The sequence below is a fragment of the Brassica napus genome, chromosome C3 (genome assembly GCF_020379485.1).
Source record: "Brassica napus cultivar Da-Ae chromosome C3, Da-Ae, whole genome shotgun sequence".
Lineage (NCBI taxonomy): Eukaryota > Viridiplantae > Streptophyta > Magnoliopsida > Brassicales > Brassicaceae > Brassica > Brassica napus.
This window is the reverse complement of record NC_063446.1, coordinates 48,619,568-48,637,884: the sequence shown is the minus strand read 5'-3', so window position 1 is coordinate 48,637,884 and position 18,317 is coordinate 48,619,568. Positions and strand designations below refer to the sequence as shown.

The 18,317-nt window shown below is 44.2% G+C and overlaps 2 protein-coding genes across 2 annotated transcripts; both read left to right on the top strand.

Moving 5' to 3' along the window:
* The first annotated feature begins 5,358 nt into the window (after window positions 1-5,358).
* On the top strand, window positions 5,359-6,294 carry LOC111209491. The gene has a single exon (XM_022709419.2). It carries the CDS (start codon window positions 5,359-5,361, stop codon window positions 6,292-6,294), a length of 936 nt encoding a protein of 311 aa, XP_022565140.2.
* Window positions 6,295-8,702: 2,408 nt separating this feature from the next.
* Window positions 8,703-11,185, top strand: LOC106403603. The gene is made up of 3 exons (XM_013844419.2): window positions 8,703-8,994; window positions 9,063-9,437; window positions 9,483-11,185. Exons 1-3 carry the CDS (start codon window positions 8,703-8,705, stop codon window positions 11,183-11,185), a joined length of 2,370 nt encoding a protein of 789 aa, XP_013699873.2.
* The last annotated feature ends 7,132 nt before the right edge of the window (window positions 11,186-18,317 follow it).

Sequence of the window (18,317 nt, the reverse complement as noted above, 5' to 3'; positions counted from 1 at the left end):
ATATAATAAAATATTAATATATATATATATAATTTAATTTATAAATAAAAATATCTAAAGTCATGAATTACTTGAATTACTTGATTTTTTCAGGTTTTTAGGTTTAACTTGGGATTTTTGGATTTTTGTCAGATTTTTGAGTTTAACCCTAAATTAACACCAAACATTTTTTTAATTTGGTTTACTTCGGGTTTTATGGATAGTAAAAACCCGACTCGAATCCAACATTACCCGAACCGATCTGATCATGTTCCTAAACGGGTCTGAAACACCTAACCCCTATAATTTGAAAACCGAATAACCCGAACCGACACAAATCGAAAATTCGAATGACCATCATTATAAGACGTCAAAATTAATTTGATCTTAGATGTCAAAACTTAAATAGTAAAATTCAAACCAAAAAATTAATAACTTTTAAATTGGAAAATTTAACCAGATAGTTTTGAAAGCGCGAGTCAAAATCTAGTGGGTGTTTAAAAAAACTAAATCAAACTCAAGGTATTATATTATTTGATAATATTATAACAACTGTGGATGATGTGTTATTACTAGAATCATTATACAAAATAAGTTCAAGTTGCTAAAATAATTACAATACATGACATTTATTATTTGGTCCAAAATCTGAACATATATTATCATTAAATTAACTATAAAACTAATTAGTATTCTACAAAACAATCTCCTTCTTACAAAAATTACAAAATTACTTAATCTGATTTAAAAATATATATGATAATAAATGATATTACATAATAAAGATTCTATAAAAAAATTTGTGTCTTCTACTATTTTTACTAGGGGCATTGCCCCCGCACAAGTATGGGGTTGTGGACAGAGTTCTTTTTTCATCTCATTATTTGCTAGGGTTATTGTAGTTGTGAATTTTGTGTTTTGGGTTGATCATTGTTTTTCAAGTTTTTTATTGTTATAGGGTTAGAGTTGTGATGATGAACTATATATGCATTGTTTTCCACTTATGAGGGACTAAACTGTGTTAGTAATGTGATTGATATAGTTCGTGGTGTTGTTTGTTGTGTCACTGAGACTTATTTTTTGTTTGTCTTTTTAATTTGTTTCTTGTACTGTTGAGAGTACATAAATTATATTAAGGTTGTTGAGAGTACCTTTTGTTTCTGGATATTTTTTCTCGAGTTTAGTTGTGTAAGTTATGTGTATTAATTAATAATTTTTATTATCCTTATTATGTTTGTTATATGTTTTTTTTATTTTTGAACTTGTTTTTTTACCGGACCTTTAAAACAAATACATGAAGACTTGTAGAAATTACTATAAAATGAGTGACAATTTGAGCCTTAATGGGTTTTAAACGAATTTATGTATTATTCATAAGAAGACAATAGCATTGACCTGTTGACATTGGACATGAAAACTATTTTCATAAGACAAGAGGAGTGAGCAGGTGGAGATGTTGTTGCCACCTTTGTGTCTGTTGGGATTGTCTCTTGTATCTCCTGGTGTGGCTGTGTTTGTTTATATTTTATTTGATGGGTAATATGCAAAAAAAAATCATTGTTATTTGTATTTATCAAAGTTCGTAACTTACTCTACATTTTTTTGTTTAGATAATTTCACTGATATTGGTTGTCGTCTTTGTCTTCTTCGTAAGCATCTGCGAAAGTAAGTTTGTAACTTGTTAAATAGCTGGCCGTGTAGTTTGTATTTGTTTAGCTGACTCGATGTATGTGTCGTTGAGTTTTAGTTGAGGTGATTGGTTTGGTATATTTGTTTTGAAGTTTACTCGTAAGATTAGACAAAAAAGAGAAGTGATCATTAATGATTTGTCTTTTTTTGGGATTCTAGTTTTTGGTGTTTTGATTGTTTGGGTTGTTGTGGTTTCTTTTAAGCTGTAAAATAAAGTTTTGTGTAAAATTAATTTGATAAGTGATGGAGATAAATAGACGACCACAGATCTTGGGTAGGAAATATTTTTGATTATTGATGTTAGAACAATATAGACAATAATATAAAGGGAATTATGTGTTGATTGTTTCTCACGGATCAATGAGAAGACGGATAACGACTCGAGTTGTTTCTTTGGTGAGGTCAGAGACATGGGCAGAACGGATTTCCCAACCACATGTACGAGTTTAAATACCAGTTATGATATCGAAACATAATATAAACCTAGATGCAATATGATAATATACATGCGAGTTCTAGGTTTGTGTTCGCAATCACTTGAAGATTGTCGAACAGTCTAATCATGACTGGAGATTGATCTCAGGAGCACCCGTGATGATTTCATCAATAATGGTTGGTGAGATGAAACGAATGAGGAATGGATTATCAGTTTTCTTGTACATGCTTGAACATCTAACAACCTCAAAACGATCGACTTTAACAATGGAACCGGCTTTCAAAGATGACCTGTAATGATTAGCACGTTGGGCTGGAATCAACCCATGAATCACGGAATCTGCAAATAATATTATTCAACAAAGAATCAGGAAATCAATTTAAAACAATTATGTTAAATAAATGTGATAGATCGAAGATTAACTTACATTTTCATCAAGGAAGAGAATCGTGATTCCCGTAAACTCAGTGTCTTTGTTGAAGTTCAGAGAATCCCAGAAGCGGAGGAGGCCAGAGGCTATACTCTGACTACTAAGACCAAGACGGAGAGACTCGAAGATTGAGTGACGGACGCCGGGGAGGCCGGTTTGAGGAACTGGAGAGGCAGAGAGAGATATTTTCTAAAAGATGGTTCAAGCTAGGAGGAATCAATGAGTTTTGTGGAGATGCAGATTGGGTTCATCAAAGATGCGAATCATATATATAGGGTTTGCAAAGGGGCTACAAATCAGGAACATTTATGATCAAGCAATTTAAAATGGGGAGATGAAGAGTTCACCGGTGAAAACATAGATTACGAATAGATTTGTCTGAGACAATGATGAAAAGAACCATAACTCATGTCAAACGACGACAGTTTACAATATGGGAAACTATAATTGTTGCAAACTTGAGTTTTTTTTTATATAACATGATGAATCTCATTTAAAAATAAAACCCATAATACACTTGTAGGCCCGACCCTCAGAGGAAGCCGAAGAAGCAAGGGCTTCCGACCTTCAGAAATATATATTAGTTTCGGCCATCAATGTACAAAGTATCCTTTAGTTTAGTGGTATAAATGTTGGTGCTTATATCTCTATAACCCGGATTCGAACTATGGGCCTGACACTTTTTCACAGTTTTTAAAAGTAGAACCCGCAAAACGCTGACATGGCGCGCTAAAGAGTACAAAGTGCCTCATTATAATGTAGATTAAATTTCATACTGTTTAAAAAATTTTAACAGGTTCGTTACTTTCGGTGGTCGTTCGGCTTACAACCATCTTTCTTTTAGGTAGTGAGAGGAGATGAGAGGAGAAAAAAAAATTATAGAAGAAGACAATGATACTGCGTGTATTATATATATATATATATATATATATATATATATAAAAGTTGAGCCTACAATAACAGTACTGTAATTAATGTTTTCTTTGCACTTCTGTTATTTTTTATTTATTAAATTGATATGTTCGAACTTAGTTTTAAGTCGACAACTTCGGTATTCACGTGCAAAATACTTCCTCCGTTTTTTAATATAACTCGTTTTAATATTGTGCACATAGATTAAAAAAATTATTAATTTTTTATATTTTCTAAACAAAAACATCATTAATTATTTATCTAACCACAAATCAACCAATAATAAAATAGAAGGTATATTATCATTGGTCATATAACATTAAGTGTTAATAAATTTTACATAGAAAACCAAAAATGTCATATAATTTGGAACATAAAATTTTTTCTAAAACGATTATATTAAAAAACGGAGGGAGTATCTACATGACGATACAATTCAGTAATTAAATTCCCTATAAAGACTCATAATTGCTAATACCAAAGTTCAATTTATATTGTTACATTACCATCAAGTCATAAATGGGTTTTTAACATAGGAAAGAGTTTGAGGAAGAAACTGTTGGAATAAACTTGAAGTTAGCTTGAGTTACAAGCTATCCTAATCACATAAGGATATGGTTTACTAAAGTATTTAGGATATATGTGTTTTGTTATTTCTTATAGAATTAGGAGTTTCCTAAGTTCTATATAAGCTGATACCGACTTGTGGTTAAAGCTATGAGTTTGTGAGTGATTGTGATTGAAGGTTTTTGAGTGAGTTTTATCCTTTGATTGATTAATAAGAAATTGATACTTATTATACGTGTTCTTGAGTTTGTGATCTTGCAAAACCTTGAGACAATATTTGGTATCAGAGCCATACAAAGAAGTTTTGAAGTTGCAACTGCATACATACAACCATGGGCGATGTGAAGGAAGAATCCGTGATGAGCAAAGATGCTAGACCCTCCTCCGTCAAATTTTTGATGTTAACTTCTTCAAATTACACCGTATGGTCCATGGTCCATGAGAATGAAGATAGCACTTAAAATATGTAAGGTTTGAGAGACAATCGACCCTAGAAACAAAGATGAAGAGAAAAACAATATGGCAATTGTGTTTTTGTTTCAGTCCATACCCGAAGCTTTGATCCTGCAAGTAGGTGACATAGACACGGACAAAGGTGTATGGGAGGCAATAAAAACGCGACATGTTGGAGCTGAGAGAGTAAAAGAAGCTAGGTTACAAACTCTAATGGCAGAATTTGATAGGCTCAAGATGAAAGACAATTGATGCTTTTGTTGGGAGACTATCAGAGATCTCATCAAAATCTGCTTCATTAGGGGAGATGATAGAAGAACCTAAAGAGCTTACTGTTGGGTATGGGCCTAGCCCTCCCAAAAGGCCCACAAGAAAATTATCCAGACACATGATCACAACAAAGAAAGTCGGCTCGTCGACTTGCGAGCCTGTGATCGACTCGGCTTTAGACTGCTTTTGATCGGCGAGATGACCAACCGAAAGTCATCGGCTCGATGACTCGAGTCAGCGGCCCGACACCTCGGCCCAACCACTCGAGGAGGCCCGTCAGGACAGAGCACATTAGGTTAACGAGCATGTGTCTATAAAAGGAGGAGAAAATGCAACAAGGGGGGGATCCGCAAACTATTACACTCACTTTCGGCTAGATTTAGGGTTTCTTATCTTACCTCTCGCTGACTTGTACGGTCCGACGAACCAGCTTTCGCCGGAATAATTCCTTTGTTCTCTCCCCCTTTTGTAACACATTTTCGACTAATTGATCTAATAAAACACGTCTTTGTCTTGACTCACCGACGAGAACTCGTCCTTTCTCTTTACTAGTTTATCGACAGTCTCGGTTCAAACAGTTGGCGACCACCGTGGGACAGACAGAGTAGCGTCAGCAAAGATCATGGCTCGACCTGACTCGCCGTCCGATGACGACTCACCTAGGACTGGAGGCGCTCCGACAGCAGCGGCCTTCGCAGATACCATACTCAAGAGGATGGCACAGCAAGACGCCGTACAGAAGGCGACGAACGAACAACTCGCCGCCATCGCCGCCATCTTGGCTCCTTTGGCCGGAAACTCAGAAGATCCGGCCTCGACGGTCCGAAAACAGCTGTTTGACACTTACCGAACAGCCGGCACAGAAAACACGACGAACACAAACGCCGCCCAGGTTCAAACACCCGGTGGCGTAGACCTCGTCACCGTCCAAGAACTCGCTGAGCTTAAGCAGTCGTTCCTGGACATGAAAGACCGAATGTTCGAAGGGCCTACGGCAGCGCCGCTGATCGAACGCGTCCTGGCCGAAACCCTAAAAACCCCTTTTTCTCGGCGAGTCACCGACGTTCGGAACCGACCAGCCGAGAAAATCCGCCTTCCAACATACGCCGGAAAGGCAGACCCAACCGACCACATCACTGCTTTCAACATCGCGATGGGTCGAACTAACTTCTCCGAAGAGGAAAGAGACGCTGGCTATTGTCGCCTCTTCGTCGAAAGTCTTCAAGGACCAGCCCTCGGATGGTTCACTGGATTGGAGCGAGACTCCATCCACGACTTTCACGACCTGACGACTGCATTCCTCAAGCAGTACATTATGTTTACGAGACAAGGAGCGACCTTATCTGACCTTTGGAATCTATCTCAAGGGGCGAACCAAAGCCTCCGTGACTTCATGGAAAAGTTCAAAACAGTCGCCTCGAAGGTGCAAATTCCAGACAGCGTCGCCGTCGCGCTGATGAATACCCTCTACTTCAAGTCCCTGTTTCGCGAGGATCTCTACAGAAACCCAACCACTTCGCTCCAGGACGCTATCGCGAGGTCGAACAACTTCATCTGAATGGAAGAAGATACAGCAGCGATACTCAAGAAACTGAACACGGCCGCTAAACCGGCGACTGCTCCAAAAGCTCCTGAGGCACACCAAGAACCTCGACAGCACGCCTCAGGCAACAAGTCTAACCAGCCAAAGAGCTTCGTCTATGTAGTCGAAAACAAAAATCCGTCCCCGGGATCGACTGTCGTCGTACGCGAGAAAGGTTGGAACGTCTGGGAGAACAACGAGAGGCCCCAATCCTCTTCGGCACCTTCAACTTCGAGTCCTGGCCCGGCCGAGCGAAACCTATGGTGCAGCTACCATAAGTCCAAGGCGCACGACACGAGGAACTGCAGGCGTCTGGTCGATGCCCTCTTCTCATCCTACGAAAACAGTACAACCAACGTCGAGCTTCCTAAGCCCATGCCAAACAACACCAAGAGCTGGAGCAAAAACAAAGAAAAGAAAGCTCAGAAGAATCAAAATAAGTCTGGAACTCGGCCAAAGCGCACAGAGGATGACAAGCCAGAAAAGCGAGACGAAGACGAGGGCAGCACAAGTTGAAGAAGAGCAACCTCGTAATCGTCGACATGTCCAAGTCATCCTCGCACGACCAAGTCCCTGTTCAGATGAAGAAGAGGACAAACAGGTCCACGACTCGCACGAGTACCCCAGCAAGCGACCAAATGAGAACGTCGGACCAGAAGGATCAAACGACTTGAGGAACAAGCTCAGGCGAAAGTCGCAGACAACCGATCGAATCCACGACTTTAACGACGATCTCCGCTCAATCATTGAAGAGTCCAAGGCCAGAAAGGTCGAGGACTCCAGTGCTCGATCCCATCTCAGGCCCCGAGTCATCGATCTTCGCGATCAGCTCAACTCAAAATCAGAAGATCTCAGGATCAAGCTCAGTCGACCTAAACGTTCAGACTTACGACGAAAGCTCGAGGAAGCGAAGTCCAAAAACGACGACAAACACGAACCCATTGTCGAGGACTCGCCTAGCGACTTGAGAACTCAACTAAGAAACAAACGGATCGTCGAGCCGAATTTCTTAAACGTAATTATGGATGGCTCACCTCCTTGCGGCGATTCGGTCTGGTCAGTAAAGGACCATCGACGGCAGGCAATAACCTCGAAGAAATGGCCATCGAAACATGAGAATGATTCCTCGATCACTTTCTCACTTGACGATGCCATCGGCGTCCACCTACCTCATAACGACCCCCTACTCGTCGAAGTAGGAATCGCGAAGTGTGACGTCGCTAAAGTTCTGATCGATACTGGCAGTTCGGTCGATCTGATCTTTCAAGATACGCTCGATAAGATGGGAGTCGACTTGCGTGACATGAAACCGTCATCCCGCTCCCTCACGGGATTCAACGGAGCTTCCGAGACGATGATCGGGATAATCAAACTCCCAGTCTATGCATGCGGTGTGACACGCACAGTCAAGTTCTCTGTCATCCGAACAAAGGCTCCTTATAACGCGATCCTCGGGACCCCCTGGTTACATTCGGTCAAGGCAGTATCCTCGACGTACCATCAGTGCGTGAAGTTTCCAGGACTGAACGGCCAGGTTCAGACACTTCACGGAGACCAGCAGGCTGCTCGTGATCTACTAATTGCAACGGTGAAGATGCAACAATCGACTCCCCGCATCAACGCAATAGCAAAGCAAATCCAACCTCAAAGAGACGAGATCCTAGAACTTACGATAGACGACTCCGACAAAAGCAAAGTAGTCCGAGTCGGCGCCTTCCTCTCCGAAGAAATTCAACAGGCAATCGTCGACTTCCTGAGGAAGAACGCATCAACATTCGCTTGGACGACATCGGATATGAAAGGAATAAATCCCGCCGTCACGTCCCACGAGTTGAACGTCGATCCAACCATCAAGCATGTCCGCCAGAAGAGACGCAAAGTTGTCAACGAAGAAGTCGAGCGACTCCTCGCAGCTGGTTCAATCACTGAAGTGCGATACCCCGAATGGTTGGCTTACCCGGTCGTCGTTAAAAAGAAGAATGGGAAGTGGCGCGTCTGCGTCGACTTTACCGATCTAAACAAGGCTTGCCCCAAAGACAGTTACCCGCTTCTGCATATCGACAGACTAGTCGAGTCGACTGCTGGAAATGAGCTCCTAACCTTCATGGACGCATTCTCAGGCTACAATCAGATCATGATGCATCCAGATGATCGGGAGAAGACAACGTTCATCACTGATAGAGGGACGTACTGCTACAAAGTGATGCCGTTTGGTCTTAAGAACGCCGGCGCGACTTACCAAAGACTCGTCAATCGAATGTTCGCCGACAAACTGGGGAACACGATGGAGGTCTATATCGATGACATGCTAGTAAAGTCACTCCGCGCGACGGACCATTTGAACCATCTAAAAGAGTGCTTTTAAAACGCTGAACGAATACAGAATGAAACTCAATCCGGCCAAATGCACCTTCGGCGTCACCTCAGGCGAATTTTTGGGATACATCGTCACCCAGAAAGGAATCGAGGCAAATCCTAAGAAGATCACCGCCATACTAGACCTCCCTAGTCCAAAGAATAGCAGAGAGGTCCAGCGACTCACGGGGAGGATCGCGGCGCTGACCGCTTCATCTCCATGTCCACAGATTAATGCTTCCCTTTCTACGAGCTACCACGCGGAAACAAACGTTTCGTCTGGGACGAGAAGTGCGAGGAGGCTTTCGAACAACTCAAACAGTATCTTACGACTCCTCCCGTGTTATCGAAACCAGAAGCCGGTGATACACTCTCTCTTTATATTGCAGTATCCTCCACCGCGGTCAGCAGCGTCCTTATCCGAGAGGATCGAGAAGAGCAGAAGCCCATCTTCTACACGAGTAAGTGGATGACCGATCCGGAAACGCGATACCACACCCTCGAGAAGATGGCTCTTGCAGTTATTACGTCAGCGAGGAAGCTGCGTCCTTACTTCCAATCGCACACAATCGAAGTACTAACGAATCAACCGCTACGCACAGTAATGCTGAACACCAACCAATCCGAACGATTATCGAAGTGGGCTATCGAGCTCAGCGAGCACGACATTGTGTTCAAAAATCGAACAGCAGAAAAATCCCAAGTCCTCGCTGACTTCCTGATCAAGCTCGCACCAGAGCTAGAGCAAGACCTAGTTCTTCCAAGTCAGAATTGAATACTTCACGTCGACGGATCGTCAACAAATAAAGGATCAGGAGCAGGAGTCCAACTGCAGTCTCCAACAGGCGAGCTAATCAGACAGTCGTTCAGTTTCGGCTTCACCGCTTCAAACAATGAAGCAGAATACGAGTCATTGATCGCAGGACTACGACTCGCTAAGGCAGTCAAAGCAAAACGCCTCAGTGCATACTGCGACTCACAACTAGTTACCAGTCAGTTTAGCGGCGACTACGATGCTCGTAACGAACGAATGGACGCGTACCTTAAAGTCGTTCAAACACTGGCTAGGGACTTCGAATTCTTCGAACTCACCAAAGTCCCCAGAGGAGAGAACGTGTGCGCCGACGCCCTCGCTGCCTTGGGTAGCAGGCTGCGCGATCAGGTGAAACGGACCATTCCCATCCACAAGATCGACAAGCCAAGAATCGAGCTCCCGCCTAGCGAAGTGACCGTCGTAGCACCCATAACCGAAGCCATCCCCATGGACGAGGACCCCGCAACAGAACAAATTGAAGCTACCGACTGGAGGACAGAATTCATCAACTATCTGGTCGACGGAAAGTTACCCCCCCCCCCCGAGAAATGGATTGCAAGACGGCTCAGGACAAGGAGTGCCCACTACGTCGTCTTGGATGGAGAACTCCATCGATGGACCGCAACCAAGGTGCTTCTGAAGTGCATCAATGGCGAGGAGACGCACCTTGTCATGGCCGAAACGCATGAAGGCACCGCAGGAAACCACTCCGGAGGTCGAGCACCCGCGTTAAAAGTCAGAAGCCTTGGCTTTTACTGGCCAACAATGAATGCAGACTGCGAAGCTTATGCCCAGCGATGCGACCAATGCCAGCGACATGCCTCGACAATCCACTCCCCGACGCAGTTGCTGCGAACGATGACTGCTCCATACCCTTTTATGCGATGGGGAATGGACATAATCGGCCCTATGCCGAGCTCTCGACAGAAGCGTTTCTTCCTTGTTTTGACAGATTACTTCACAAAGTGTATTAAGGCGGAAGCCTTCGCTAGCATAACAGAAAAAGAAGTTCAACGGTTCCTGTGGAAGAACATCATCTATCGCCACAGCCTACCTTACGAAATAGTGACTGACAACGGTCCCCAGTTCATATCGAACAAGTTCCGAGAATTCTGTGAGAGATGGAGAATCCGAATCAACAGAGCGAGCTCGCGATACCCTCAGAGCAACGGTCAAGCCGAGGCATCCAACAAGATCATAATCGACGGTTTGAAGAAACGCCTCGACTTGAAAAAAGGATGTTGGGCCGATGAACTCGACGGTGTTCTCTGGTCACATAGAACAACTCCTCGAGGAGCAACAAAATCAACTCCTTTCTCAATGGCACACGGAGTCGAAGCTATGGCCCCCGCCGAAGTGAACGTAACCAGTCTTCGACGGTTAAGAATACCGCAGAACATTGAACTCAACAGCGACATGCTCTTCGACGCTCTGGACGCCATAGAAGAGCGCAGCGACCAAGCCCTGCTCCGCATCCAGAATTATCAGCATCAGATCGAAAGCTACTACAACAAGAAGGTCAAGTCTCGACTTCTCGAACTGGGCGATATAGTACTGCGCAAAGTGTTCGTGATCTGGGAAGGGCCTTACAAAATTGCTCAAGTTGTTAAACCAGGAGTCTACCGACTCGAGACGTCGACTGGCGAACCCGTTCCCAGAGCATGGAACTCCATGCATCTCCGAAGATACTACTCTTGAGAACATGTCTAACGGTCGAGCACCTGCAAGTCTTACTCGATCGAATCTCCGAATCAATTAGTGAATGACAATCCTGTCACTTTCACTCGTAAAAAAAAAAAAAAAAAAACAAGTGAATGCGCTTCCACTGCCACTTTCACTAATCCAAAAACGAACTACGAATGGCTTGATCCTCTCCTAGAGATACGTAGGCAGCCTTAAATGGTCCAGCTATAACAAAACAATCTCCCAACAAGTTGGAGCGCGAATTGTTTTGAACAATGCTTACGCACGAGCACGACCTTGTCTCTCGGACGAACGTACTAGCACTCGTGCCCACTAACGAGCATGTCCTGATCAGACACGTGCGCGAGGGATCCTTTGAAGCCAGGTTTGGCCAACCTAAAATTTTTAGGATCACTTTAAGATCGAATGAGAAACGCTGTCGCTCGAAACTATAAACGATTATCTTCAAAGTCGAAAGTTTATACTTTTTCGAGGACTCGAACTGACGACATAACGCGTCAAGAATCGATAAGACTGGACAATCGACTCTCCGGTTTAATTCGGAACACTGACCGAATCGCCAAGTCAAAATCGTTAGAATCTACTGTCCGAAACACAATTCAGCGACTCGTCGAAAGGCAACTACTAGCACTTCCGAGTCCACGAGACTGTGTTTCACGACTAAGGCAAACTTCGTTTTAAAAAAAAGGCTTACTGAAGGTCTGAAACGAAAACAGCCGCAAAGTAAAGAGTTCAGAAATTACATCAACAAAAGCCTCGAAGGGCTAAAAAACAGAAAGCTTAAGCAAATCAACAACAACATATGAGGTTATTCTTCGGCACGATCGGGGTCTTCCTCGATGACTCGAGCTTTGAGCTGATCTAAGGCACCTCCAGCCTCGTCCGTTTCCGAAGCAGGCGGATTCTCAACTTCGTCGACCAATCCTTCCTCTGTTCCTTGCGGATTATCCCCGCGGACCCGCTCGTCCGATTTTTCACCACCCTCTTCTTCAGCTGAAGAGTATGAGAGTTCGAGCTGGTCAACAGGCTCCGATCCCGCCTCCTTGAGTCCCAAAGGAGGAGTCGGATTCGCGTCGCTAACTCCGAGTATCGGGATCAACGACTCCTCACTCACGACGAGGTTGGCCATTGACGGGGCATGGCCCAATACAAGTGGAGCAGTCGCATCCTCGGACCTTTCGACCCTGCTAACGACCTCGTGTCCCTGAACATACGACTACCTGAGCTCTCTCCCGGTCATTTCGTTCGCCCTTACAGTCGCATGATCTCCCTGAGAACTAGTTGGAGTTTGGAGGGAAGCCGCGGTTCCTGCATCAATCAGACCTGCGTTCGACCCGTACGGGTCGATCGCTGCCAAAACGTCCTCGTTCAAGAAGGTGGACGGGAGATGAAGCGGAGACAAACAGAGAAGCTCTTCGGGAATCCCACCAACAGTTAAGCGCTTAGCCTCAGCTTCGAACTCCTTCTCCTGCTCAGCAAACATGTTGATCGTCTCTTGCGAGATATCAATCCCGCTCTCCTTAAGTGCTTCAAGACACTTCTTCGTTCCAAAGGCTTGGCTCTGCAGGGATCTCGCCGTCTCGAAGTCGCCACGACGCTTCTCGAGGTCTCAAATTTTAGCAAAACGATGATTGCTTTTTACAATCATAGCCATTTGAACGCGGACTCGCTCATGCGTAACCTCGTAACTTCGAGAGTCCCTCAACCGGTTGACCTCCTTCAGATGCCTTAAAGTCGTAGCCACCCTCTTCTCCTCCAAAGCAGTTTTCTCTTTTTCCAAAGCAGCTCTCTCTCTCGTTCGAGTCCTCTGATCTTCTCACCGGCATTTTGAACTTGTCCTTCAGCTCCCCGAACTTCTCCATAAACTTCTCCTTCTGAGCTTTCTTCCCTGCGAGTAACCGACTCTGCTCCGTTGCTGCCTTGTCGATCGCCGCCCTGAATTCACTCGTCTTGCGATTGAGAACCGTGTTTCTCGCTCGCACGAGTCTGTCAGATTGCTTCAGCTTGGAGATGGTCTCTTTAAGGGCTGTGTCATACAACTCAACGACGTAGTTCATGCTCCCATCGCTCTGCACAAACAAAGGGGAGATGGCCTTTTCTTCTTATTACCGTCTGTCACAGATGGCTCGGCAGTCTCTCGTTCAGAAGACTGCATGAGGACCTCCCTCGAGGATTCGATATTGATTGGGCCTACAGGTGGTCCCGAGGAAACAGCAGGTGGGGGAGGCTCTGAAGGAGTCATCTCACCAGGAGTCGTCTCACTAAGAGTCGTCTTACTAGGAGTCGTCTCACCGAGAGTCGCAGAAGACATCTTTTTCCCTCCGCTCAACTTCTTCTTGATTAGTGCGCTAAAGTCCAGAAGTTCCTTCATCTCCCTAGCTGCATTGATCACCTTTTGCTTGGCACGATTGAATATCGAAAAGCGCCGCTTGTTGCTGGTAATCAAAGGTGGTAAATCGGATCTCCAGTCCCCTGCAAGAGGTTGACGAGTCAGATCCGGATAAAGGCCTCGAGTGAACAGATGCGAGCCAGGAAAAATAAGTAATCACGAAAAGAAAGCTTACTCTTCGAAATCCTATCAATGGCTCCTCGAATCCTCTCGACAGTGATGTCTTTCCAACTTACTTGAACACGCGATACGACGGCACGAACATTAGCAATGAACTCTTCTGGATAGGAGGCCGAATCTGGGTGATCGACAGCAATCAAACGAGGACTCGTCAGTCAGAAAACGAAAGAAAGAAACAGTCGATAAGCTAACAACAGAGCTCTACCGAGCTTATGATTCCATAAAAATTGAAAGGAATCGTCGGGCGGCTCCTCGAAGGCGAAACCATCAGATTTGACGTAAAAATAGAAGCGCTGCCAATTGGCCGTCCTGCTGGGGTGGTCAACAATCACATTGTAGTTGGGCCTCATCTGAATCGAGAACAATCCGTCCCCCATAGACTTAACGTAGGTCAGCTCTTCAAGAGTCCGCACACTCATTGAGATATCGATCTCCGCCGCCGTCACCATCAACGCTACCGAAATACGGAACGCGCCATTCAAGAACTGGCTCATTGCTGCGTCACGACGTCTCGCATAAGATGTGATGAGTCAAGGAATCGGAAACCAGAGCTTGGTCTCGCTCTGAAAGTATGACTCGTAGACACACTGAAACCCCAACGGAGGGGACCACGGCCTATGAGACCTCGTCGGGATTAGGAAAGTCACTCCGACTCCTCCGCACTCTCTCAGCAAAGCTTTCACGCTGCTAGGAGTCGAACGAGTCTCCTTGACGTTCTCCCACGTTAGTCCTTCCATGACAGGAGAACGGATCTGTTCTGGCGCCAAAGCCGGGAGATCCTCGAAGATCCCTTCGGGGTGATAACAACATGGAACAAAGTCAGGGAGAGAATCCTCTCCTTCACTTGCCCCACCCTGAGTGTCTCTTGCAATCAACGAAGCAGCCTCTCTCTCCTCGTGGAGTTGACGTGCCAACTCAGCAACGAGGACTCGCTGAGGCGTATCCATATTCTCCGTATCCATATTCTCTGTATCCATCATGACTTCACGATGAATCGTCTCGAATTCAGAGGGAGAGTTCGACTCGACGACACGAGCAGGACTCGATTCGGTCGCTCTCGCCACAGCCTTCCCTTTCTGTGCCCTGGAAAGCCTACCGCAACCGCCCGACGACATTCTCAAAGGACTAAGACTACAAAGTTAGAGAGAGAAGCGGAAACCAAGAGAGAGAAAGTACCTGAACCGGATGAAGAGTGGAGAAAATGAGACGCGAGGGGGGTATTTATAAGGGAAGGAGCGCATCGCACCCCGAGGCGTCATCATTAGGCTTAGATGGGCATAGACCGGCCCATTTGGGCGCGTGAAGCTGACCACAACTCGCGACGTTTCGACTTCTCAAGGAAAACTAAGACCGGTTTGAATCGAGACCAACAGTCGAAATCAAAACCGAAAGAAACCGCCGGTCCAAATCGAATCGATCAATTCACGGAGTTAGAATAAACGAGCTGCTCACACAGTCGAGGAATCGAGTGAGATCATAAACCTGGAACGATTGTCTTGCAAACCCTACTTCCAAATTCGCTGAGTCGGCTACGCTACTCACCAGCGAACTGGGGGGGACTTACTGTTGGGTATGGGCCTAGCCCTCCCAAAAGGCCTACAATACAATTATCCAGACACATGATCACAACAAAGAAAGTCGGCTCGTCGACTTGCGAGCCGGTGATCGACTTGGCTTTAGACTGCTTTTGATCGGCGAGACGACCAACCGAAAGTCATCGGCTCGATGACTCGAGTCAGCGGCCCGACACCTCGGCCCAACCACTCGAGGAGGCCCGTCAGGACAGAGCACATTAGGTTAACGAGCATGTGTCTATAAAAGGAGGAGAAAAGGCAACAAGGGGGGGATCCGCAAACTATTACACTCACTTTCGGCTAGATTTAGGGTTTCTTATCTTACCTCTCGCCGACTTGTACGGTCCGACGAACCAGCTTTCGCCGGACTAATTCCTTTGTTCTCTCCCCCTTTTGTAACACTGTTTCAACTCATTGATCTAATAAAATACGTCTTTGTCTTGACCCACCGACGAGAACTCGTCCTTTCTCTTTACTAGTTTATCGACAGTCTCGGTTCAAACACTTACCAAGGAAGAAATACATTCATATTGTTGCTTCCCTTGAACAAGTTCTCGATCTAAACACAACAACATTTGAGGATATTGTTGGGAGATTGAAAGCTTATGAAGAAAGAATTTGTGAAGATGATGATGATCAATCAGACGAACACGGCAAGCTGATGTATGCAAATTCAGAACCACAGCAATCTGGTTATGGTAGCTCTAGTGGAGCTAGAGGTAGAGGACGAGGAGGACGTTCTGCTTGGAGAGGAAGGGGTCGCGGCAGGTATGGGAACTTTCATAGTCAAAAAGATGCGTACAGAACAGGACAAGGACGCGATCTTTCCCACATTACATGTTTCAACTGTGATAAACAAGGCCATTACGCGTCTGAATGTCCTGATAAACAAGGACTTAAACTTCAAGAGACAGTTGAAAATAAAACAGAAGAAACACACGAGGCAGATGAACTAATGATGCATGAGGTTGTCTATCTCAATGAACAGAAAGTTAATCCGAGCGTGTTTGACACTAACCTTGATGCAAGAAACGTGTGGTATCTGGATAATGGAGCAAGTAACCATATGAGCGGTAACAGAATGTTCTTTGTTACACTTGATGAAACAATCACCGGAAAGGTAAGGTTTGGAGATGAATCTCGCATTGACATCAGGGTAAAAGGATCAATTCAGTTCGTGTTCAAAGGAGGTGAGAAGAAAATCTTAGGTAACGTGTACTACATTCCATGACTAAAGAGCAACATAGTTAGCTTGGGCCAAGCAACCGAAGCGGGTTGTGAAGTTCGGATGAAAGACGATCAACTTACCTTGTTTGATCGTTATGGAAAGGTGATGGTGAAGACAACTCGAACGAAAACCCGACTATACAAAGTCACTCTTGAAGTAGATAGCCTCGACTGCCTCCAAATCACAGCAAAGAGCGAGTCATCAAGATGACACGCACGCCTTGGACACATCAACACCAATACGATGAAGGCAATGATCAATACAGAGCGAGTGATTGGCATACAGGCAATAACGGTTAAAGCAGGAGCATGTATGTCTTGTCTTCTTGGAAAGCAAACGACGAAATCGTTTCCTCAAGCAATTGTGTATCGAGCTGATAGACTATGGATTTGACCCATTTTCATCCATAGTTTATAGGTGTTTTTACTAATAATTATTATATTATAGAGTCTATTTATTATATTTATAAGATCAGGAGTGTTTTGGAGATAAGTGATGATTTTGGAGCATTTTAGAGATATTTGGAGCAAGCACCCGAGATGACCATCGAGATCGACAATCGGTCGATATTGGAGAGTTAGAATCGATCGATACGCATGTCTTGGTATCGATCGACAGCGAAGCGCGCAGAAAGCCTGTTTGGTCACAGCCGACTTGAAGCCCAAGACTTCACCATTTTACAAGATTACCCCTGACGAGTTTTACCCTAATTATATAAGCTTTGCCGCCATGTTAGAGGCAAAGTGTGCTTTCATTGTTTTACTATTTTCACAGCAAAGGTTTTTAGGATTTTGATAGATTGGAGAGAAGATCCAAAGTTATAATTTGTGATTGGAACTCCATTGATATCTATTTACTATTCTAATGAAGTTTTTATACTTAACTGCTGTTATGAATTGCTTAGCCATGTCTGAGTAGTTCCATTGTTAGATTTTAGGGTTTAAATAGGTTAGGAGGGATTAGCCCCAACTATAGATTGTTGAGCTGTGATAATCATCTTTAGGATTGTTAATTAATGCATGTGTCTAGATTAGCCACCTAGAACCTGCCCTTGGATTGATTGATAAAAGTGAGAGCTTTATTCTCATCCTGAAAACATTCTAATAGAACTATGTTTCTTGCTATGAGCAAGGCGAGAGCTGATCTAGTGAGCTTAGTAAGCCTTCATTCAACCTGCGCATAAAGCTTGACTAGAGCGCGTCGATCGACGGTGCAAAAGGTGTATCGATCGATATCCCAATAGGATTATCGATCGACACTTTCTATTGATCAATATAATGAGAGTTGAGCTCATAGATCTAGTTAATAGACAAGTCAATACATGCGAGAGCTGATTTACTAGTTAATCAAAGTAGTTGAGCTTTACATTATCATGAATGCAACTCATTAGGCATCTGTAGGATTATAATTCCAATTTTTTTGAAAAAAAACACTTGTTCAATATAAAACTGTAATTTATATTTAAAACTCTAAAAACATTCTTGCTTAACAAATCATATTAGAATCCTTAGGTTCCCTAGCACCCTGTGAATTTTATCCCTAAATACTACAACTCGACCTCTTATTTAAGAGAGTATAAATTACTCCTTAGGGTAATTTGAATGGTATCAAATTTGGCGCCGTTGCCGGGGTGCTTTGATCGCCTATTTTTCTAATTTTTGTTAACTTTCTGACATAAAATTTTTTCTTGGATTTTCAGGTACATGTCCAGCAGTACCAGAAGCAACAAGGAAACTCAACTGCTATTTTCACCAG